The following is a 24,319-nucleotide window of genomic DNA, read 5'->3' on the forward strand; positions in this document are numbered from 1 at the left end:
AAGCCCAGTATGGGTGCTGGGTAGGTGGCAGTTTTGCACAGATGGGCAGCCGCTTGCTTCATTATCTTGCTTTTATTGTGAATCAGTGCTGAGGGCCCTCCTTTAAATTTGAACTCTCCACATTAAGGCCTGCCAAATATAATCATTAGAAGCAACCTGCAAATATCAAACATTAGGTGTCATTTCTGAATTAGGAACTATTAGAGATGTGAAACAAATGTGATCATCCCCAGTTGCCCAACCAGACTAAACACTGATGCCAAAAAAGAAAGAATGAATCCTTTCTGGAATACAACAATCAGCACCATTGAATCTAACCCTTGAATGGAGGCAGGAGTTAACACGTTTTGCAGGAAAAAATGTTTGACATAAAAAAGAACCTACCATTTGTACTGTAATCTCACCACACTAAAACAGTGGATGTGGCTCTTAATGAGACATGCCGCATTATCACAGGGTGTCTATGCCCTATGCCACTGGGCGTAGACATCCTGTGATAAGCCAGTCTTGCACCACCTGACATCTGCCGGGAAGTAGCAGCCAATAATGAAAGGACCAAGGCAGTGACATCTCCGGCCCATCCTCTGGATATCAGCCAGTACACGAACACCTTAAACTAAGAAATAGTTTTCTAAGAATTACAGAGATACTTGTAGGAACACCTAAGCAAGTGAGAGTCCAAAAGTGGCAGGCTAAAACCTGGAACCTCAAGCCATGGCTGATACCATATGAGAGACTCTCCCCTGGGCACACAGAAGACTGGGTGACTTAGAAGGCATTGAACAGACTGCACTCTGGCACCATGAGATGCAGAGCCAACCTTAAGAAATGGGGCCACACAGTGGAGTCCACAACATGCAAGTGTGGAGAAAAGCAAATCACAGGCCACCTATTACAATGCAACCCTGCCACATGCAGAAATGGAGGACCTTTTTATAGCAACACCAGAGGCACTCCAAGTGGCCAACTACTGGTCAAAGAACATTTAATATAATGCAAAGTTTTTAAACTTTGTGTTTTAAAGATACATTAAAATTGTACCTTTGGTTCACTCCTGATACTATAAATAAAATATAGTGCTGTAATATACTGAAAGCGAATATATACTATATATAATAATATACTGAAAGTGGGGTTGGATTTGTCCTGGGTAGCATTTGAAATCTTCTGAAGAAACTCCACAGGATAGTGAAATCCATTTTTATAAAGAATGAAAAGTACTTTCTCTGCAAATAGGCTTCACTCCTCCCAAGTATGGAGACTTCATAGCTCAATAATAATTTTAACACAGATGTCTGTTCCTTTTGCACCACAGCCTTTAAATGTGTTCCCCTCAGGATAGGTTTCCAACTTCCTGTAGCAATTGAATAACTAAAAGTTGAAGTTTAAAATGTCATCTGGCTTAAATATGCGGTATTTTGTTTATGATCTTACTTTCTGTGAACGTCTGGCTCCCATTACTCTGAAGGGGACGGGGATTCCTTTTCCATTGTCCGGGTCCCATTCCCACCTAAGGCTTTCTGGATTTTATTGTAGTTCATTGTAAGTGCATTACTTTATAGTGGAAGCTTTCAGGCACTCCCCCCTCGCTCTCTCTCGCTCCCCCCATCCACTTGGGCTTTGTTAATTGTATGCAGCTTTAAGAATACACTGCACGATACCTTTCAACCTTAGTGCTTTGTCCTGACAGCAGTTCGCAAATGTCACTGACAACAGGGTTGCAGTAGGGAGAGCGAATCTTTTGTCAATAAATTGTCAATGTGGCTAACCTTGCCTGCACCCAAGTTGTTAAAACCGTGATTCACTTTGTCGGTTAACCTCAGCCTAAGCAAACTTGATCATCCTTCTGCTTCTCCAGCAATCAGCCTAAGGATGTGTGCTTTTTCAGCTTATCAGGTTTTATTAACTTCATCTTGCTGCTGCAGGAATCATTTGTCCCCACTTCAGTATGCCTTTTCACTGGTGCTTAGAAATGTACGGGCATTAAATGCTTCTATAAAGGATTTGGAGCACAATTGTCCACAAAATACTCTGCAGTTCTCACTGAAATAAATGAGGGCAGTTCTTTCTTTTTTATCCCATTTATACCTATAGAGCTTGAGCACAAGAACTTTTCTGTGAATTGCACCTTTGACCAATATGCTCATGTTCTGTTTGGAGACAGTAATATTTCTGTATTAATAATACTCCTTGGCAAAATGGAAGTGTGAAATGGCATGGTAATTATAAACATCAGTGAATTGCCAAACATTATCTTCTATTTTAAACTGATAATAGAGGACGTCATTATGATATAGGTTTTTTATAAATAGAATTTCATGTACAGAAATAAGTGTTAAAATAGTACATATAAAACAAACACTTCTTTAAAGTTATATGTTTTATCATTATAAACAAGAACCACTTTACTTTCAGTGATTTCTTAATATTAGCACCAATTAGGAAATTGTCTTGGTTTGGTACCATTTTCTCTCTTCTCTACATCTGCCCATATATACTCGAGTATAAGCTGACCCGAATATAAGCTGAGGCACCTAATTTTACCACCAAAAAATGAGAAAACGTATTGTCTTGAGTATAAGCCGAGGGTGGGAAATGCAGCAGCTACTGGTAAATTTCAAAATAAAAATAGATACCAATAAAATGAAATTAAATGGCATTAGTAGGTTAAATGTTTTTGAATATTTACGTAAAACTGAAATTAAGGTAAGACTGTCCAACTCTGATTAAATCATCATTCTAAATTCTTCAATGTAAATATGTTTATGTATCCTTCCAATAATCACCATAGTTTATCTTAATTGTACATTTTGGGGAAAATGCTGTGTGTATATGAATAAAGAAAAGTGGGAAAGACTGGTGCTGAGAGAGGAAGGTGCAAGCTACGCTAAGAGAGGAGGAGAGGAAGGCGCAAGCTGCACTAAGAGAGGAGAAGAGGAAGATACGCACTGCGCAGGAGAGGAAGGAGAGCTGGGTTGTTGTGTGGTGAGATGAGGGTCCTGGCAGGAAGGCTCAGGTCATCACCTATAAAGCCCTAAATGGTTTGGGACCCGCCTACTTTCATGACCGTTTCTCCTCCCACAAACCTGCCCGATCTCTTCGTTCTTCGGGGGAGGCCCTCCATTCGCCCCTTCTATTATCACAGACCTGACATGGGAACGAGGGAGAGAGCCTTTTCCTCCGTGGCCTCCCGGCTTTGGAACGCATTTTCCGGTGAGATTAGGCAAACCTCCACCTTAGAAACCTTCAAGAAGAACCTCAAAACTTGGCTTTTCCGTTGCACCTTTGGAGAGTGTTCTTACATCTCCCTTTGTCATTCTCCCCAAAATGGGTGGCCTTGTGTTGCACTGCCTCCTGCCCACATGAAGGACTGTCTCCACTACTCTGTTCATGAGTTGCCCTTACAAATATATATGCTTTATCTCTATTTCATCCTGAGTTTTTATCATTGTATCTTACGCATGTGGCCCGCTCATTGTGTTTATGTTTGATCTTTTATTCTATTACTGTGCACTGTTTACTGTATTTTATGTTTGATTCATCTTATTGAGATGTTTATTTTATGCTTTTATGTTATTTTATTGTAATGCACTACTTGGCTTGGCCTCATGTAAGCCACCCTGAGTCCCCTTTGGGGAGATGGTGGCGGGGTATAAATAAAGTTGGTTATTATTATTATTATTATTATTATTATTATTATTATTATTAAACACAACAAGATGAATCCACAACAGACACTCTGCTGGCTGTTGAATTGGATCACACGTGGGACACTTCCCAAGTGTCCAGGAGTATGTGATGCATCGGCGAATGATGCGTGCAGATCCCAGTAAGGTGGCCTTCTGCAGCTGGCAGATGTTAATTTTGTCAGCATCGATTGTGTTTAAGTGCAGGCCAAGGTCTTTAGGCACTGCACTCAGTGTGCTGATCACCACTGGGACCACCTTTACTGGCTTGTGCCATAGTCTTTGCAGTGCGATCTTTAAATCCTCATATCGTGTCAGCTGTTCCTGTTGTTTCTCTGCAATCCTGCTGTCACCTGGGATTGCGATATCGACGATCCATACTTTGTTTTTAACACGATTGTGAGGTCAGGAGTATTATGTTCCAAAACACTGTCATTCTGAATCCAGAAGTCCCAGAGGAGTTTGGCGTGTTAATTCTCTTTAACTCTTTCCGGCTTGTGATCCCACCAGTTCTTTGTTGCAGGCAGATGGTATTTGTGGCACAAGTTCCAATTAATCATCTGAGCAACGGTGTTATGCCTCTGCTTGTAGTCTGTCCGCGCGATCTTCTTGCAGCAGCTGACGATGTGATTATTATTATTATGTTATTGTTATTATTGTTATTATTATTATTATTATTTCAGCCCCACGCTTTTCCGCCAGGGCCCTCACCCGAGTATAATCCGAGGGGGGCTTTTTCAGCCTAAAAAGGGGGCTGAAAAACTAGGCTTATACTCGAGTATATACAGTAATTAAAAACACAAAATACAGTTACATCTATTATTGTTTAGCATAGGTAAGAAATTAATTTGGCTTTTAAAGTCTTGAGAAAATAGGTTTTGCCCAAAGCTGACACTTTGTTTTAAGGAATTGGTGTGGTCCTGCCACTAAGAGATTAATATGTGTTATTGGATTAAGATTAATTAGAGTTGTTTGATGCAAAATGCCTGTTCCCATTTCTTGAACAGAGCAGTAAATTTATTATTGAAGTTAGCATGTTGATTGATGACAAGCCTTTAGGAAAAAATTGAATTCTAATTCTTGTTCAACTAACAGTGAAACGACACATTCTTTTCTGTGCTGGACTGTTACTGAAAATGGCATCCGTATTGTCTCTTACCTGCAACATTAAAGAGACCCTGAGTTGTGTCTTCATCGCATGGTAATTCCCCCGCCCGTACTGCTGTCAATGAAAGAAGCAAAGTGAGGATGAAAGGACACTGGATAAATGATCCTCAATGTACAAGGGAGAGAAGTGTGGGGTTCTCATTTTCCCAGCGACAACAACAATCCTCTGCTGCCTCCGACATGGATTTCCAGCCTCACTCGTGTGCCCTTTGGGATGTGTTGTAGGAATGATTAATCATGATAAGTCCTGTGGTTAGCCATGCCCTTTTCTGTTAAAGGCCATTAGTCCAAAGTAACTTTGCCAGTGGGGAGGGAAACATGCTTTTTTTCTTTCTCTTCCTTCATTTCTGAAGTGTGTTGACACTTCATTGCTATCTTGTCAGGGGAGGAAAGCATCCTTTTCAGTGCAAGTAACTGAACAACTGCATGTGGGCATATTGAGATAATTATATAAAAGGAAACTGCCTGAATGAGCGCCGAAATGTGTTATTTCTTTATTATCTAGCACTTTATAATTAACTGTTCCTTTTTTATTATTATTTCAGGAAGCTGCCACTTTTGCTAGAGAGCAGGGCTTTGAGGTGAGTTAACCTACGCTGCACACTAAACAGATTCTAAAGGGTTTTTCTTGCTGATAATGAAGTTCTTTTGGAGAGTGATTGATGTGCTATTATACTCTCCGAGCCTCGCCGCGGTTGCCATAGGAACTTGGCAGTCGTCATGGTTTCTTTGTTCTGCCAGCTCAGTGTTATGACGCACTCGACTAGGTCTGCACCCAACATCGCCTACAGATGTTATTTATTGAATTTTGAAAAGCCTCTTGGGAAGCTGAGAGGTTGGGCACAGCTTCAAGCTGCCTCTGCAGATATGGGACCTGTCAGTTTGCTCAGTTAAAAAGCCACCTCATTAGCTGAATTACACTCTGGAAGGATCTGCCGCGCAAGCAGTGGCGAAGCAAGACTAAATACCGAAATATAACACCATTTTAAATAACTTAAACTCCGCCATATGCGGATTATCGTTATGCAAATGAATTCCGGTAGGTTATATGTGGAATTGTTAAGCGCTGATTAATGTAAACCCTGCCTTTTACACACAGCCTCTTCAAGAGAAGTGGGCTGTGCTTTTATTAACATACACAAGTGCTATTTTCCATCTGGGTTTGCATAAATGTGCAGCCTCTAAACGCATATGTGCACACATGGAATCTCAGTCTTTTGTTAACCTGCTCAAGGCACCATTTATAGAGAGTCTAGTCGTGACATAAGTATTTTGATCCATGAATGTCTGCACTTGCACTATGTCCAAACCCATTTAGCAGAATAAATCACATGTAGATGCTAAATACCGTTATGTCACAATCAAAGCACTTGTTATCCTTGTGGTCCACAAGGAATGAAAAACCTTTCTGTTCATTTGCATTTACTGGTCATAAGTGTTTTGTCATCAGGCAAATGTATCGAGAAAGCAAATTAGGTGGCGGTGTTGCTGGTATTGTTGGTGATGATAACTGGTTTTTCAGTTTATGCTTTGCCTTTCCCCCCAAAAATCACTCTCATTGTATCTTATATATAAAAGCTATAAATACAAGTGAATTAAGAACAATGTGTCTTTAGTGTGCAACCATACTCCTTCCCCTTGGAGCCACAAATTAAGGATAATTGATTGACATAATACTACTCTTTAAAAACTCCACCAGTCTTTGAACTCTTCGATTCCTATTTGCATTAATCAGACCCACACAACTAGAAACCATATGCCAATCTGAGGCACTCATTTGGGTTTGGTCAGGTGCAAAGGAGGAGAAAAAGATAAACATCTGTGTTTGTGTTTACATGTGTGTACTTAATTTAGATTTTTCCCAGATATCCCTAAAACACAAAAACCTTTCTATCAGTTATGTAGGTGTTAAAAATTTGTTCTTTGTCATTGAATTGTATGCAGAATCAATTGCTTTGCACTCTTTCAGAAACATTGAGATTGTACAATGCCTGCTAATATTACTACTGTATACTTTTAGAAAATAAAGTGTTGCTATAAATCTTCCACATTTAGTGCAGAACAAAAGCTAAAGCTATGCTCATTTTCTGTTTCTCCTTTGAAGGGACAAACTTGGGTCAGGTCTGGTTTAAAATCATAGTGAGTGACAAAATTGCTTTTGTAAGTGTTGTCAAAACACATTTGTATTAGTCTCTCCATTATCACTTTTTCATAAGTTCTACTATTCTTCTCAAACATCATACATGTGCCATATTAGATTGCAAAACTTTGGGAAAGGATACAGTGATTTTGAATGTTCAATGTATCCAAAAAGTTTCATGCACACATTTTTTAAAAACATAACATCTATAAAATTACAGTTAAGTTATATGTATACAATATATATGAAAAATACATAAGGTCAATAGTTGGCTCATCACAAATAATTTGTGAAGCCAACATTTGACTAATCAAGCAATCAAATCAAATCAAAACATTTATTTCGGTCATTGACCAGCACAGGAAATAGTGTCACATTTCCATACAAACCTGGCATGTTTGGTACATTAAAAATATAAATACAACTACTAAAAACACAATATGGGTGAGGGAGCAGAAGGGGAAACAGGGTAAAAACATACAATGCCCAGATCCATCACCAAATTGTAGATTCAGGGAAGAAGATTACTGGACACACAGTTGACTTTTGGAACTAGTCATTCCCTGGCAATCAGTGAAGCAATATGGACATTACTTAATGGTCTTACAGTTCTATAGATACAACCCAATCTTGAGATAGATATAGATAAAACAAGAATGTTATATGTGTTTGTCTGTATACATGATTATGTTTGACATTTTCAAGGGAACACCTGGGGATTTGGGGATTGGAGGCACAGTGTTACAGTGGTTCTGGTCATACCTCTCAGGCAGGTTCCAGATGGTGGTGCTTGGGGATAGCTGCTCTTCAAAAAAGGAGCTGTTATGCAGCATCCCACAAGGGGATATTTACATGAAACCACTGGGAGAGATAATCAGAAGGCATGGAGTGGGATGCTATCAGCATGCTGATGACACTCAAATATATTTCTCCATGCCTTCAAAACCAGCCGTAGCTAAGGATAGTGTGTCTGCTCTGAATGAATGCCTGAAAGAATCAAAACAAATTGCAACTGAATCCAGAAAAGACAGAGATAAAGATCCTTACCTGTGGTAGGAGGTATGTCAGCCAGTTCTGGATGGGGTTACACTCCCCCTGAAAGACTGTTCGCAGCTTGGGAGTGCACCTGGATCCATCTCTCCAAATGTCAACCCAGATAGAGGTGACAGTCAGAAGTGCTTATTATCAGCTTTGGCTGATACACCAGCTGTGCCTCATCCTAGGATTGGAATAATCATAATCATAACCAATTTATTTGTTACTTGCCTATCCTCATGGTTCAAGGCAGGGTATAACATGGTTAGGCCCAAAGATTGTAGTGCACATGCTGGTAAAAGACTGTACACTGAGCTGCCTCTGTATCATGTTTGGAAACGCAGTTAGTTCAAAACATGACAGTCAGATGGCAGTCAGATTGGCTACGAGTACATCTAGGAGTTAACATACTGCATTTCCACTGGTTGCACTTCTGGTAAAAGTACAAAGTGTTGGTTATGACCTTTAAAGATCTACATGGTTTAGGTCCAGGCTACACACATGATCGACTTCTCTCATACAATCCATCCCAAACACTCAGGTCCTTTGGGGCAGGCTGACTCCAACCAGCCAGCACGCAACTAGCAAACATCACCCAGAGGACTCCAAGACTATGGAGTCAACTGCCAAAAGATCTCTAACAGCTAAACAAGTTGTCAGAATTTAAAACAGAATTAAAGATATACCTCTTCTGGCAGGCCTACCCAAGCATTTTTAAACTATTAATTTTAAATTTACGTTGTATTAGTATTAGTGTTTTAAACTCTGTTCCACATTTTTAATATATGTGTTTTTATGGTACTTAGTTTTATCTATGTGTTTTAACTATGCTGTGCCCTGCCTCGAGCCATGGGCAGAGGTGGGTAACAAATACAATTTATCATCATCATCATCATCATCATCATCACTTTCTTAAAAAGAGTAAGTTTGGAAAGATTATAATGGAACCGTGTTCTGGTTTTACCAGAATTATACTTAGAGGCTCAATTCAGATAGTAATCTAAACCACACTTTAGACTATTGAGACCAAGCCTCAAATATTTCCCATTCACTCCTCTACCCTTTTATTCACGGAGCTGCATTCTGGTTAGAACAAATCATACTTCTTCCTTTTATATCAGCTTACAGAGATGTGTTCATATCAAACTAAAATATCAGACTGTGGCCTGATCCTGAAACAGAAGTTTAGTTTGGGTCTAATTATAAACTAATTTTCTTAAAATCTGCAAAAAGTGTGTTCTCATCCTTGGGATTTAGTAGCACTTCTTACAACTTGTTTTAATTTGATTTTTTTTTTCTTACCAGACCGAGGACATAAAGGAGATAGCCAAGAAAACACAAGCCTTGCCGAAAGTGAACCTTAAAAGACAACGAGTTGTTGTGTTCACCCAAGGGAAAGATGACACTATTATGGCTACAGGTAGGCCATTTTTAAAGGTTGTATCTAAGGTGGTACTACCGGTCCACACAACAATGAGTTCTCAGCAAAGATAACATGTCTAACTTTAAACAGTGTTTCAAAAGGGATGAAAAAACTGATAGACGCCAGCAGAAAGGAATAATATAATTAAGTATAAAGGATTGTAAATCAATCAGTTCTTTAAAGCTGTGTTTATATTGTTACAGCTGATCAGGTGACCAGCACAATCTTTAGTACAAATATAGATTTTGGTTCTCAATATTTTTTCCTCTCATCAATTTTACTGTCCCTATGTCCACAAGTCAATGATGCCCTAGATCTAAAATATACAATATATTCTCTTGACATAAGATATCAATCAAATGCTGGAGAATTTTAATCTAAAAATTTAGCTGTGTGGTTTATAACTTAATGATATATGTGTAGGTAAGGCTGTATTATCCAAAACAGATTGAAAATAATTTATTTAGTGGTGGGGTTGTCAAGAGTTTTACTTTCATCCCAAACAAGATAGCCTATTTTTTAAAGAAGTAGCAGAGAAAATAAGCTCCTGTATATTGTGAAACATATTACAACTGTCTTTAAAAATCAAAACAGTTGATCCTACTTTCAGTTTTTACATTTTGAAAACTTTTTTGACCTGAAGAAGTTCTTATTGAAACATGGCAGCTTATCTTTTAACATTTTTCCTGAGCTTCTTGGCTAAACAAAACTATAATTTGCTAACGTTTACAGCAGGAAAACCTATTCAGATTAGCTGTAAATAACTGAGATATGGAACAATTCCCAACAGGGCTTTCACTTGTATTAGAGGGAGCGGCTCACCAGTGAATCTTCTTGCCATGGAAAAAAAGTGGGCCCAGATAGCATGATACACTATAGCTGTTTTGTATCACAATAATGACTATTTTATTATATTTTCATTTTAATTAACATTATACAGATTAAGCTTACTTTTCATTTTGTATATGCTTGTTATTGAACTTTGTAAATGTTTTGCTTTCATCTTTGCATGTTTCTCATGCATTCATAAGTCCTGATCCTTCAGGTTAAATACCCATTATTTCACATGATGAAGGAAAAGTAAATGTTTCATTTAATGCATTCAGTAGAGATCACGTGAAGGTTTATGTCTAATTTGTCTGAGATTCTGACATCTTTCATCATCCTGTGGCACTTTTTGCAATGTGTTTGATACCTGCAGATTTATACTGTAGAAAATTCTATAGAAAAACGTCACCTGACCAATATCCAGCATGGTGTGAGGGGATCCTAGAAGATTGTAATAGATGCCTTGATTGCTGTTCAGTTATTGCAACTAATCACTCCATCATTCAGTGTGAAATAGCCTTAATGTCACTGAACACTGTACAGGTCACTATGAGCCCTTCCACACAGCCCTATATCTCAGAATATCAAGGCAGAAAATCCCACAATATCTTTGAACTGGGTTATCTGAGTCCACACTCAGATAATGTGGGATTTCCTGCCTTGATATTCTGGGATATAGGGCTGTGTGGAAGGTCCCTAAAATGATATAAAGTTTGTCCAGACAGTCAGTGACTGTCAAGTGTCCTAGATCATGTTTGCTGCTATCAGACATCTTCTACTTCATCTCCTTTGAGTCTGCCTTTATAGACACTTGAGGAGAGAGATTTCTTCTATTAGGACCCTTCCACACAGCCATATAACCCAGAATATCAAGGCAGATAATCCACAATATCTGCTTTGAACTGAGATATCTGCGTCCACACTGCCATATAACCCAGTTCAAAGCAGATAATGTAGGATTTGATATAGCTGTGTGGAAGGGGCCTTAATTGAAACTATGAGTGTTGCTTATGGGATTCTGTGTTTGATCTGAACCGCTCGCCCTGCCTTGTATGGCTAACCCAAAACTTTATAGTAAAAACAATTTGAACATAAATGTTGGTAGATTCTTCCACTGTATATTTGTTTAATTCTTCAAAATTAGGGCTAATGGCATAGCCATCGATTCTGTGGTATTTTTCACAAGTTTATTTGCATGCTGATAACTTCTAATCAATCATGTTGGTTATTTTTGACAATTAAGTTAAATTAGAGAATGAGCTTCACCCTTTGTTAAAAAGAAAAATATTTCTGTTACATTGACGATGGATAGAGAAGTGTATGACATGATGTCACTACATAAGCAAACATGATAAATGTTAAGTCAGTTTTGCGCCCAGGGATAAGCTGTTCAGCACACTGTGTGACTGAATCTCTTTGCTGTGTTGTTATTTGTGGCAGCCAAATAAATGTCAATAACAAAAGAGAATTAAAGATTTTCATTTCCCAGAGGCGGTCTTCCTAATACAGCTTGATCTTCCATTTCATTTGTAATTCATCCTTTTGTCAGGACTCAGCCATTCACCAGGCAGTGTGTGACGTGGAGTCGTTTAATAATGATTAAGAACATGAAAATGCATGCCCTGTAGGGCAATTCTCAAAAGATATACCAATTTGTTACTGTTTTCCCCATACACTCTCATATACTCTTTTTTTCTTCTTGAATATGGATCAGTCTTCTCACTCCACACACCCAGCATTATAAGATGGTTAATCAGAGAAGCAATGTTAAAATAGGACATGCGATACTAACATTGTTGTGTTGTATCAGGAAGTGCTACTGCTAATATGAATGCTTCTACTCTAAACCAAATGGTGAAAGAGCTTTCCGTCCTTTAATAGCAATCTGTGTACTTATAGTCTAGGCGTTGTCCTATGAATGTTAGCAGATCACTTAAGGCATCTTTTCAAGAACTAATGGAGAATGCTGCTTACGTATCAATCATTTATAGCTCTTGTTTGTGTCCCTAACAAACACTCGGTAATACTGTAGTTGAAATTTTCTGTTAATGTTAAAATACCTGCTCGTTGATTATGTATTTCCATTATTTAAAATATTAAATTACTGTGTTTTTAGGTCAGGAGCACTCTCTTTTATGTATTGCTTATACAGACAGTCCCCAAGTTATGAACAAGGGAGTTTCTGTATATTTGTTCTTAAGTTGAACTTGTACGTAAGTCGGGACAGGTATATATTTTAAAGTGTAACTCCAGCCAAAAAATATGTATTTTAAAGCTTTTGATAGCATAGGGAAGGATTAACCCCACTGTAGTGTTTGTTTTACTGTCTTTGCCTCTTTTCAGAAAATTTCACCTCACTTCCTGTCTCTGTGATAATTGGATTTTGAACATTTGGCTTGTTGTGGAAACTTCAGTAGATACACATTTGTTTCCATGACAACTCTTCCAAGAGTGAATGTTCATTCTTAGGGGTAGATTTCTCTCACTTCCTGTTGTCTCATGTCTGTTCTTAACTATGAATCTTGTGTAAATTGGATATTTGTATCTTCACTTCACTTTATTTCTTAATTAGTCGCTCTCCACCAAGGTGCTCCGAGAGACTTACAGTCTAAAATAGCATTTACACAATATAAAAACATTCAACATAAAAACATTCAACAGTGACTATTTGGCAAATTAGATCTGATCTCAGGGACTGCTTCTAATTCTGTCACTTATTTTGAAAGTTCCAGGCCTCTCAATATGCCTGAGTGCATATAAAATTTCCAATGTATTTCAGTTTGTGTATGACATAGCTAAAATGCGCAAGTCCAGAAGTGCTTCAGATTTCATCTTTTTTTAAATTTTGAAGTATTTACATATGCATAATGTGATTTTTTGGATTTCCATGACTTCCACCATTTCACAGATGCCTCTCTCTAAATCCATATTTTATGCTTACGTTGTGTATGAGACGCAAGGCTGGAGAGAGTCTGAGGATTTGTGAAATGTTGAGAATTTAAGTGCAGGGCTTGGCATGAATCCACATTTCCCACCATTTCACAGATCCTCGCACCTCTCCCCAGCTCATGTCCCATACTTGTGTTGTGTCGACTCCCATGTTTAAGGAGCTCCACTGGCTGCCATTTATTTTCCGGTCCCAATTCAAGGTACAGATTATCACTTACAAAGCCCTAAACGGTTTGGGACCCACCTACCTATATCTCTCCCCATGTACCAACCCAGGCCCTTCAGTCTTCGGGGGATGCCCTCCTTTCGCCCCTTCCAATCTCACAAGCTCATCTTGTGGGCACAAGGGAGAGAGCTTTCTCCTCTGTGGGCCCCCGACTCTGGAACTTGTTACCTGGAGAGATCAGGAAAGCCCCTTCACTAGAAACGTTCAAAAAGAACCTTAAAACCTGGCTCTTCTGCTGTGCCTTTGGCAAGTAGGTGTACAACATTATACTATTGCTCCCCTCAACGTTTCTGCCACTTGAGTACACGCCCTCCAAATGGGAAGTGTAGTTTCACAACTCTGTTTGTTTTTATGAGCTCCCTGCAAATAACCTGCTCTTATTTTTATCTCATTAGAGTTTTTAAAATTGTTTTATCTTGTACATGTGGCCACTATTATCGTGACTGTGTTTATTGGAATGTTTTTTTCTATGTAATTTTGATGTTGTTTGTTGTTTATGTTTTTGGTTTTATTCCACTATAATATGTTGACTGGGTCCCCACATTATGTATGAGATACAAGGCTAGAGAGAGACAGTGATCTGCAAGGTATCAGATGGTTAGATTTGCAAGGTAATATGAAGAAAATACAAATCTACCAGTCTCTGGCTCAGAATAAAAACCCGAGACATTAAAAAAAATGGAAGGGAAATTGTTAGGGTTCCTTCTAATGGTCTATCTTACTGTAACCTAAAACTTGGTCCTGCCCCCTGAGAAAGCAGAGAACAGATCTGTGCCCTTCTCTCTATGACAGCCCTTGAGATATCTAAAGAGTGCATTCATGTCATCCTTCAGTCTTCATATCACCAGGCTGAACATGCCCAGCTCCTTCAATCTGTCATCATATGTTTTGTTCTCCATACCTCATCCTCATTGCCCTTGTTTGAACCTACTTCAACTTCTCTATTTCTTGTTGCTTCGTATCCCATTGCATGAGAAGTAGCACTTGTTCAGGTTGCCTTTTCTATGCAGCTATGAATATGAGGATCTTTAATTTTCAATCTAGCACCTTTACAGCACATGCTTATTCATCATGGAATGGTTCAACTGCTTCTGGGGATTTCAAGATATTTTCTGATTTGTGCTATTTCACTGTTTTGTTTCAAAGTTTTGAAATTTGTTTTTAAAATGTCTTGATTATAGCTAACAATCATGCTGAGCAAAAGAGCCATAATAAGAATGTCTTACAGCAAAATATTTAGGTAGCTTGAAATACTGGATTACTGCCTTTTAGTTTGATCCATTGAGATTAATAGTCATCCCGTTAAAGTGGCCATTGTTCAGGCACTCATGCATTTAAAAGCTTCATGTAATATTTGTTGTTGCAGTTCCTTTCAGACTCATTCATCTTCTCTTGACAATTATGGTGGCAACTATTAGATTTCATAATATGTATTTTGTAGTCTCCAGAGGACAACATGAAATGAAAACTGCTCTACATTTGTAACCTATTTTATCTTTAGAGACACTCTTTGTTGAGTTTTGGAATGACAGTGCGGAAGAGAAGCTTGAATCCTTAAATCCCTGCATAGATTATGCAGTAAAGCAAATAAAAGCAAACTTGTATTTGCTTTATTTAAATTGTGATTACTCTTGATTGTTTATTTAATTATCCTGCTATAATTAAGATAGAATTATAGGAATGCTTGAATTCTAACTGACAGTTCGATAATTTGTGGCAATCATCTATGCCTGTCTAAGTCCATCAGCATCGGAGGAAAACAGTGTAGCCCAAAAGAGATGCAGATGGCAATTGAGAGTCTGAAGGACCAGAAGGAAGCAGTATAGTCCCATATAGTGGATGATCAAGTTTTCAAAAGCAGTAGTTATTTGAGGGTAGCAGGAAGGGGAGAGTGAGTAGTTTATGGAGCAGAGTATTTGTATACTATAGTTCATAAGACCTAGATCAAATATGTCTACTGGATATTATTTACGAAAAGTAACAAAATTGAATTTGATCAATTGCTACTAAAAGTGAGATAAGCTATTTATTTTGTGCCCTCCTCTTCTCAATGCCACCTGCTCAGTCAGTTCTGTAGCACTGTTTGTACAATATATTGTTGTCAGTGACAACTGAGCAAGAATTCTATAAGCAGTTGGCTATCAAATAATGGCAAATTTAAAAGCTATGCAAATTGTGCCAGGACAGCCCAGCTTGTTTCAGCCTTCTTTTCTCTATTATCATATCAATTGAGTAAGCTCATACCAGACAAAGCGAGGTTATGGGAACCACCTAGAGCATCACGCACCATTAAACATCAATGCCACATACATGAACATCTGCAATGTCGATCTTATTAACTGAGGGTATACTAGGAGGAGGATAAACAGCTTTCTTTATCACTTAGTTGTAAAAAAAATAATATCCTAGTGCTTACATTGTTTATCAACAGCAAGTTCACTAATAATTATATAATATAGTAGGTTAGATTACAGTCCCTTTTCATATGGTTGTTTATGCACAGAGCTCTTAGATTTCAGTCTTTAAGCACTTTGATGAGCCATATTCCTTTTAATGCTCCCTGTATTGACAGGTGGCTATGTTTGCCTGTATTTTACTTTCATTGTTTTGTATTGTTCCTTGAGGATTATATTTCACTTGCTCAAAAAATGTTAAAGTTTCATAAACATGAGGCACTTAATTTGAAGCCTTGGATAGCACAAGATTACCCTCTCTTGTAACTGAAGGGCATGAAATCTGTAGCTCTTGATTATAAGAAATAATATGCATTCTGTCTAACATATGCAGTTGTTCTCTGAACTGTTTCACAGAGAGCAATATCTTTATTGAGGACTGATTGAAACATTAGAGAATGAAATTTTGGCTTCTTTATAAAGGATCTTACAATTTGTAGTTTAGTAGTTTGAGCACTCTCCTGAATGACAGGGGCAGGACTTACACTGCCATATAATGCAGTTTGAACTGCATCATATAAGTCTGCACCGACTGTAGAACACAATTCAAACTGCAGAATATGGCAGTGTAGATCCATTAAGAGAAAACCTGATTTAATCCTCAATCTGTCTTCTCACAGTATCTTGTAGGAGTTTGTGTCATAATTCACCTGGGGAAATGAGAAGCCATGTGGTTCATTAGTAGTCCAGAGGTCATGATCAATAATACCAGGTCTAAAGCTGGAGAACCAAAACCAACATGGGCTGTGTGCAGAAGAGTAGTTTGAATTCAATAGCAGGGTACAGCCTCTATGTAAAACGTTTATTGCCTAACTTTTAAAAAAAGTATATACCCTTCAGTGTCAACTCCAAATAATTCAAGCATATGAATTGTGCTACTGGAGAACTTTGAACACACCCCTAAACACTTGTTAGTGTCCTTCCTCCTTTGTTGATCAGGGTGGTTAACACTTGTGAATTACCCAGATTTTCTGCCTGTCAGTGTGAAGAATGGTATATCTTTTTGTAACTTGTAACTTTCTCAGTGCTAGCCAATCATCATTTCAATAATGCCAAGCATGAAGCCAAATGGATGCTACTCCATTGATTTTAACTGACTCTCCTCACATGAATGCTCAATAATTTATACTCTTAGCTCCACATTAAATCAATGGCTATTTTCTGTCTTCTGTTTTTCATTCATAATAATTTTTAGCTCCAAGCAGAAAAGATATGCACAAAAGTATGCACCATAATATTTGTCCTTTTAGTCCAAAAAATACTAATTCACTGTTTCTTCAGTATGCTTGCTAAATGTTATTTGGGTGATATATAAATTTGGATGTGTGTCAACCAGTTCTGGATGGGGTCACACACACCCTGAATGGCTGTGTTTCCAGCTTGGGAGTACTCCTGGATCCGTCTGTCCAAATGTCAGCCCAGATGGATGTGATGGTCAGGTTTGGCTGATAATACCAGCTGTGCCCCTTCCTATCAGAAGACCTAAAGGTGTAATCTTATAATCTCAACATCGGGTGTCTGCAATGTGCTGTACAGAACCCTACTTCTGTACCAAGTTTAGACACCTCAATTAGCTCAAAATATGACAGCAAGATTTGGTCATAGGGACATCTAGGAATGAGCTTATTACTCCCATATTCAAGTCACTCTAGTGGTTGTCAATTAGTTTCTGGGGCAAAGTACAAAGGATTGGTTTTGACCTTTAAAACCCTACATGGTTTGAGTCCAGATTACCTACAGCAGTGGTTCTCAACCTGTGGGTCCCCAGGTGTTTTGGCCTACAACTCCCAGAAATCCCAGCCAGTTTACCAGCTGTTAGGATTTTTGGGAGTTGAAGGCCAAAACATCTGGGGACCCACAGTTTGAGAACCACTGACCTACAGGTCTCCTCCCACATAATCTCCCCCTAGGAGACTTAGGTCCTCTCCAACCAGCCAGAACCCAACTGACAAACAACACCCAGAGGACTTTGACTATGGAATGACATGCCGGAAGAGATCCAACAGCTGATTGAGCTGTCAGAATTCAAGACATTATTGAAGATTTATTTCTTCCAGGAGGCCTAACCAGTCAATTTTGAACTATGAATTTTAACAGTTCATTTTATGAGTATTATTGTCAATCTTTGTTCTGTGTATTTTAATATATGCATTTTCATAGTATTCTATTTTATCTGTATATTTTAACTGTGTTGTACTCAGTCTTCAGCCATGAGGACAGGCAGGTAACAAATAAATTAGTACTATTATTATTATTAAAACAAATAAAGAATAACTAAAAATGACAAGTTGCAACATAAACTTTTAAGTATTTTGGAAATGTGGAGGAGATGTGTGTGTGTGTGTTTGTAAATTTTTTATTTATATGTCTCTTTTTCTCCCTTAAAAGGGACTCAAAGTGGTGAATAGTGCATAAAACAATACAGTATGCAGTATACATTCTAAAGACTATAAACCAAGCACAATTTAAAAAAAATTTAAAAATTAAATTAAAATTTTTAAAAATTGTAAATAGTTTGAACCATTAAAACGTATTTAAAATACATAAAATACCAAACAAACTCCCCTGATTCAGTCTTTTTAATTTAGCCACTGACTTGGTTGGGTATTGTGTTTATATTAAGCAGATGGTTTTTTTAATGGCTATAGTTGGTTTTTTTTTTTACTGTAAACGACAGTAGGGTGTTGTGTATATATTATGAAGCTATGTTTTGTTTAATCTTATGACCTTCTTTATCCCACAGGCATGCTTTTAAAGGTTTCCTATGCAAACATGATTCAGAAGTTCTTGCTAGAAAATGCTTATCACCACTGTGATTATAATAACTAGCATACTAATGAGTTGTGTTCCATATGTGGGAAATAATCTATAAACTAAGTAAACTGTTCCATAATTTATACTAATTATTGTGAAAGGAGGTAAGTCCTATATATTCCAATTACAGCAGCAATTAAATGAAATCATGTGGATACTAATTAGGTGATCCTAAAAGGATCATAGGCTTGTGTACATAATTATCAAAGGAACAATCAGCAACTAATTTAGGATGAATAAATTTGTTTCATTTGGAGGACAGATCCAGCAATATATTTTTAATTCTATGTTTCAGAAGTAATTCTGCTGAGATCAGTTTGATTTTACTCTGCGTTTTTATGAATGTTGCCAAAAGCTGAATCTAAACTCTGGAGATCAGCTGTTTCAAATCGCGTTGTGTTAGCACCAGCATCATCAGCTTTAAATAGATATAAAGATTATACAAGCCTTAAAAGAACTACTTAGCACTCCCACTCTTGTTCTTAGGGAGGCAGACAAACACATAAACCTGGAAATTTGTGGAGACATTAATTAAAGGCAAAAGAATTTAAAAATCAGATTATCCCACTATAACTTTCCTAAACACACAAGGGATAGAAATTAAAGCTATGATTTAGGAATGATACTCCCATCTATGTTTGCTCAAAATTAATTCTCACTGTGTTTAATAAGATTTGCTTCAAAGTTTAAATATGTCAAAGTGGTATCATTTTTACTTGAACTCTGGAAATCCACAGGAAGGGTGGGCTCTTACTCTACTAAGTACAAGAACAACGTGAATGAAGATATAGATAGATAGATAGATAGATAGATAGATAGATAGATAGATAGATAGATAGATAGATTTGCCCTTAACATTCCTTTGGCATGTATATTTATCTGGATATTATAATAAACCCGTTTTCATAATATCTCAGGACCCTGAATGATTTGAAATTTTACTGGATTGTTTTAATTTAATAGTCATTCTAACCCACACAATGGAAAATGATGGAATCTTTTTTCCTACAATTTGAATCTACCCCTCTGTGTTGTGGTCTTGGGAGCAGAAAATAAGATTGCCTCCTCAGTGTAACAGCTTTTCAAATATTTAAATGTGGCTGTCATGTTCTCTCTCTTCTTGTTCTCCAAGACGCTCCTCATAGGGCTTGGTTTCCAAACTTTTAATCGCTTTAGTCATTCTCCTCTGGACACATGCCAGCTTGTCAATATCCTTCATGAATTGTGGTGACCAGAAGGGTTATTGCAGGTGAGGTCTCACCAAAGCAAAATCTAGTAGAACTGTGACCTCCCTCAATCTAAACACTAGACTTCTTTTAATGCAGCCCAAAATCTCATTGGCTTTTTAAGCTCCTGCATCACATTGTTGGCTCATGTTCAGCTTATGGTCTACTAAGAGTCCTAAATCATTTGCACATGTACTGTTACCAGGTGTCATCCATCTTGTATCTGTGCATTTCATTTTTTCTGCCTCAGTGTAGTATCCTACATTTCTCCTTGTTGAAATCCATTTGGTTAGTCTGGCCCAGCTGTCTAATCTGTTCTCATTTTGAATTCTGTTCCTGTAGCTGTCCTAATTTGGTGTCATTTGCCTCCTTGGTAAGCACGCCTTCATCCAAGTCATTAATAAACATGGTGAACAGTACTGGGCCCAGGGCTGAACCCTGCAGCATCCCACTAGTCACTTCGTAGAACCACTGGTGAACAACCTTTGGGTTCAGTCACTCAACTAATTATAAATCCACCTAGCAGTAGTATTGCCTAGCCCACAAACTTTTTGGTTTGCAAGACTATTGTGGGGATATGCTACATTCACAGCATTCCCTTCATCTACCAAGCTTGTAACTCTGTCAAAAAAAAGAGATAATATTAGTCTGGCATCACAGATCCGCATAGTTAAAGCAATGGTATTCCCCATAGTCACCTACGGATGTGAGAGCTGGACAATAGGGAAGGCTGAGCGAAGGAAGATAGATGCTTCTGAAATGTGGTGTTGGAGAAAAGTTCTGAGAGTGCCTTGGACCGTGGGAAGATTCAACCAGTCCATACAGGAAATAAAGCCCGACTGCTCATTGGAGGCCAAGATGAAGTACTTTAACCACATCATGAGAAGAAAGGAAAGCTTAGAGAAGACAATGATGCTGGGGAAAATGGAAGGAAAAAGGAAGAGAGGCCGACCAAGGGCAAGATGGATGGATGGCATCCTTGAAGTGACTGGATTGACCTTGAAGGAGCTGGTGGTGGTGACGGCCAACAGGGAGCTCTGGTGTTGGCTGGTCCATGAGGTCACGAAGAGTCGGAAACAATTGAATGAATAAACAACAAAACTAGCTTTTGAGAAATCTGTGTGAAATCACACAAACATGCACACATCCATACCCTAAAGTAGGATGTTATGGTCTGTTATGGGAGTGTGATGGGGGTGCTTGTTATTTCATTTTTCCATTCCTATCTGCCAAAACACCAATCAGTCTCTGTATTTCATTGACTGTGAGGCAAGGCATACATAGGCTTCTTTACTGTGATAATTTACACATTAACGCATTAGTAATTATGTTTTTATCACCTTTGTGACATTATACCCCTGGAAAACTCTTAGTGATTAATTAGAAGCATCTATTTAATCTATGACCCCAGCACTCTAAAGATCTTGTGCCCATACAATTGTACATTACATGGGAAATGGCAAATTGAGCTGTGACATTTTAAAATAACTTGAAATAATCTGTGTGGTACCAACAGAACCGTAAAAAGGCAGAAAATGAGACTTGCCACTGTTTTCATCAAGGTTGTAACTTGAAACTCATTTAGTATTGGATTTGTTTTTTTACCAACAAAAAAGTATTACGATTCCAGTCCTGTTTTATTGCCTCCATGGATTCTGGAAGTTTTGATCAATAGTTTCGAACTGAATTTAGTATCCACATTGAGTTGTTATATAGCTATCAGTGTTCCTTTACAATGTCTTATCTTAAGATATGTTTTCTTTTCTCTCTTATCTCGTAGAAAATGAAGTACAATCTTTCCCAGTCTTAATTAGTGATCAGAGTGAGATTGTTGATACCAATGGAGCCGGAGATGCATTTGTGGGAGGTATGTACTCTTTGCTTTAAGACTTTGTTTAGAAATGCTTACTGAGTGCCGTTAAAAACATTGAAAACTATTTTTTCTACTATTGAACTTTTTTTTCCTTTGAAGCTTTAATTTGCATCTTTACATTTGTTTTTAATGGCCTTTTAATTCTCTCAGGTAAAAGGAGTTTTGTGCCTTTATAAGATAATATGCTATTATGCATTTATTTCGCACAATTAATTGTATCTGTCGGAATGTTGCACAAACATGCTGTGTGAAATGTGTTGCATAATGTACTCGTACTCCCTCAGGGCTTTAAAATGTTAGTATGTTGTTTTTATTTTAACAGGTTGTAGTGTCTATTAACCATTATGTAAACAGTTGAGTGTAAAGTTTGAGCCATTATTTTTGTAGTGCATCTGTTTCTTGAACTGTTGATGTGCAATGCCAAAATGATTACAGACTTAAAAGTTTTAGAACTCAGCAAAGGAATAGCACCTGCTACTGTTTTATCCATTCGCAATGATGCTATTTTTACTGTCAGGGCAAGGAAAGCTGTGATATTAATTTAGGTGGCTGACAGTTTATACAGCTCAACCAAAAACAAAATTTTTGGTGTCTTGGTTCTTAAGCCTGTTCCTAGGGTTATTTGGGGCACTAATTTAGAAAACTGCCCCTATCATGATTTTCTAAAATTGCCCCAATCGTGATTTTCTATGGGCTAGCTGATGGGGACTGATAGATGGCATATATTCTGTATCTCAAAAACCAGAGCTGGTAGGGGAAAACTTATGGCTTTTTTGGAATCAAATGTCCAAAATACCTCAAAAAAAGGTCTAACTTTTGAGGTACCAACATGTGTTTTGGGCAGTGTTATCTTCCTATCATCTCTCACTGTGTATTGCAATGCTCTTCTGTTGCCTGTTAAAGCGTGTAGTGTTAGTCCCTTTAGGTCAGAGCTTTCCAAACATTTAAAGTTGTTGATGCACATTTTAGACATGCATCATTTTGCGACACAGTAATTCAGTTTTACTAGCAAATTGGAGGTTAAACCAACCCCTTATAAGAGATACAAGCATATACATAAATTGTAATAATAAAACATTTAATTTATATTTTTAATAATGTATGATTAATTCTTTATTTCACACAGACTCTGAAATTTGTTGTTAGTTTTGCATGACACACTTACACACTGCAGCTGACACATAGTTTGGAAAGCTCTGCTCTAGGTGTTCTTGGCTAGGGCTCCCATCATATAGAGCAGTGGTTCCCAACCTGTGGTCCGTGGACCACCAGTGGTCCGCAAGAACGAAAATATGGTTTACGATCTCACCATTACTACATAGTTGCCTGGAAACCATGCGAGAGCGACTGGTCTCACAAAACCATCTTATAATACTGAGGCAACAAGGATGTTGGGAGGGGAGAGGCTGACTACCCACAAAAGATTACTACTACCACATCAGATCTAGATTATTAAATATGGTTTTCTGTGGGCAATCAGATGGCAACCACTGGATGACATATGTTCTGTATCAGAAACTAAAGCTGATGTGGTCTATCCAATGCAATTTTCTGAATCAGCACTTCAAATAACCAAATCAAATCTAAAGTTTACCAAAAACTGATTCATAACCCTTTTGATACTAATGTTGGAGAGTGATCCCTAGCCAAAGTGGTACCTAGTCAAAAAAAATTCTGATCTAGAGACAGTATAGCAATTGGTGAAGAATGGTGGATGTTGCAGTCCTGAAGACCATAAGTTGTACACCCCTGACTATCTCTTCTCAAAGTACAGTATAGAACCGATCCATTATAGAGGATAGAACTGATCCTCTTGCCCCTTTGGGCTCCACTGTATCTGAAGCCAACTTGAGTCCCAGTCTAGGGAACAGACAAGGTGAAAATGAAGGGATCCCCAAAAAAGGTTCTATCCCTGGCTTATAGAGAACTAATGTCTCTCATGCTTCACCTACAACCCTCCCTAGATCTTGGGGTTTAAGCCTCAAGGGATTTGGTAACAATCTGAAAAGCAATAGTAACATAGAAAAATACATATTCATAGTATATACTAAGATACTGAATTTCATTCCTGCCCTGTATATTAATATCTTCCAAACTGGTCATGTTTTGACCAGAAGAGGATTATTCACAGTTCTTGGACAAATCAGAGGAGTCTTACATTCATCATTTAGTCTGCGGTGAGCGTGGTTAGCTTTAATTCTTGTGATATGGTAGACTTAATGTTGTAATACTGACTTTATGTAAGATGAAATGAATTGGTAATTGTAAATACATTGTGCAAGAGCCAGACCCTTAATTTGGTAGAGATCTAACTCTGACTTAAATGCAAGAAACTACAAGAGGAGGCAATTTCTGATTAGAACCTTATAGTCTAAGATGAAGGGAAATACAGTCGAGGGGGAATTGGCGACATTAAATAAATATAATTGGTTGCAGAAAATACTAAAATGCATAAAATGATAGTGATTTTAGGGATTTGCTTTAAGTTGGAGTTTGGAA

General features: G+C 37.9%; 1 protein-coding gene across 2 annotated transcripts in view; it reads left to right on the top strand.

Moving 5' to 3' along the window:
- The window catches only part of ADK (adenosine kinase), a 183,441-nt gene that overhangs the window by 148,184 nt on the left and 10,938 nt on the right, over positions 1-24,319 (top strand). For both annotated transcript variants that reach the window (XM_060769135.2, XM_067466954.1), the window contains exons 8-10: positions 5,399-5,434; positions 9,334-9,448; positions 21,728-21,814. In XM_060769135.2, coding sequence (XP_060625118.1) covers positions 5,399-5,434; positions 9,334-9,448; positions 21,728-21,814 — 238 coding nt within the window. The remainder of the gene's footprint in view (positions 1-5,398; positions 5,435-9,333; positions 9,449-21,727; positions 21,815-24,319) is intronic.

Source organism: Anolis sagrei, chromosome 3 (assembly GCF_037176765.1).
Source record: "Anolis sagrei isolate rAnoSag1 chromosome 3, rAnoSag1.mat, whole genome shotgun sequence".
Lineage (NCBI taxonomy): Eukaryota > Metazoa > Chordata > Lepidosauria > Squamata > Dactyloidae > Anolis > Anolis sagrei.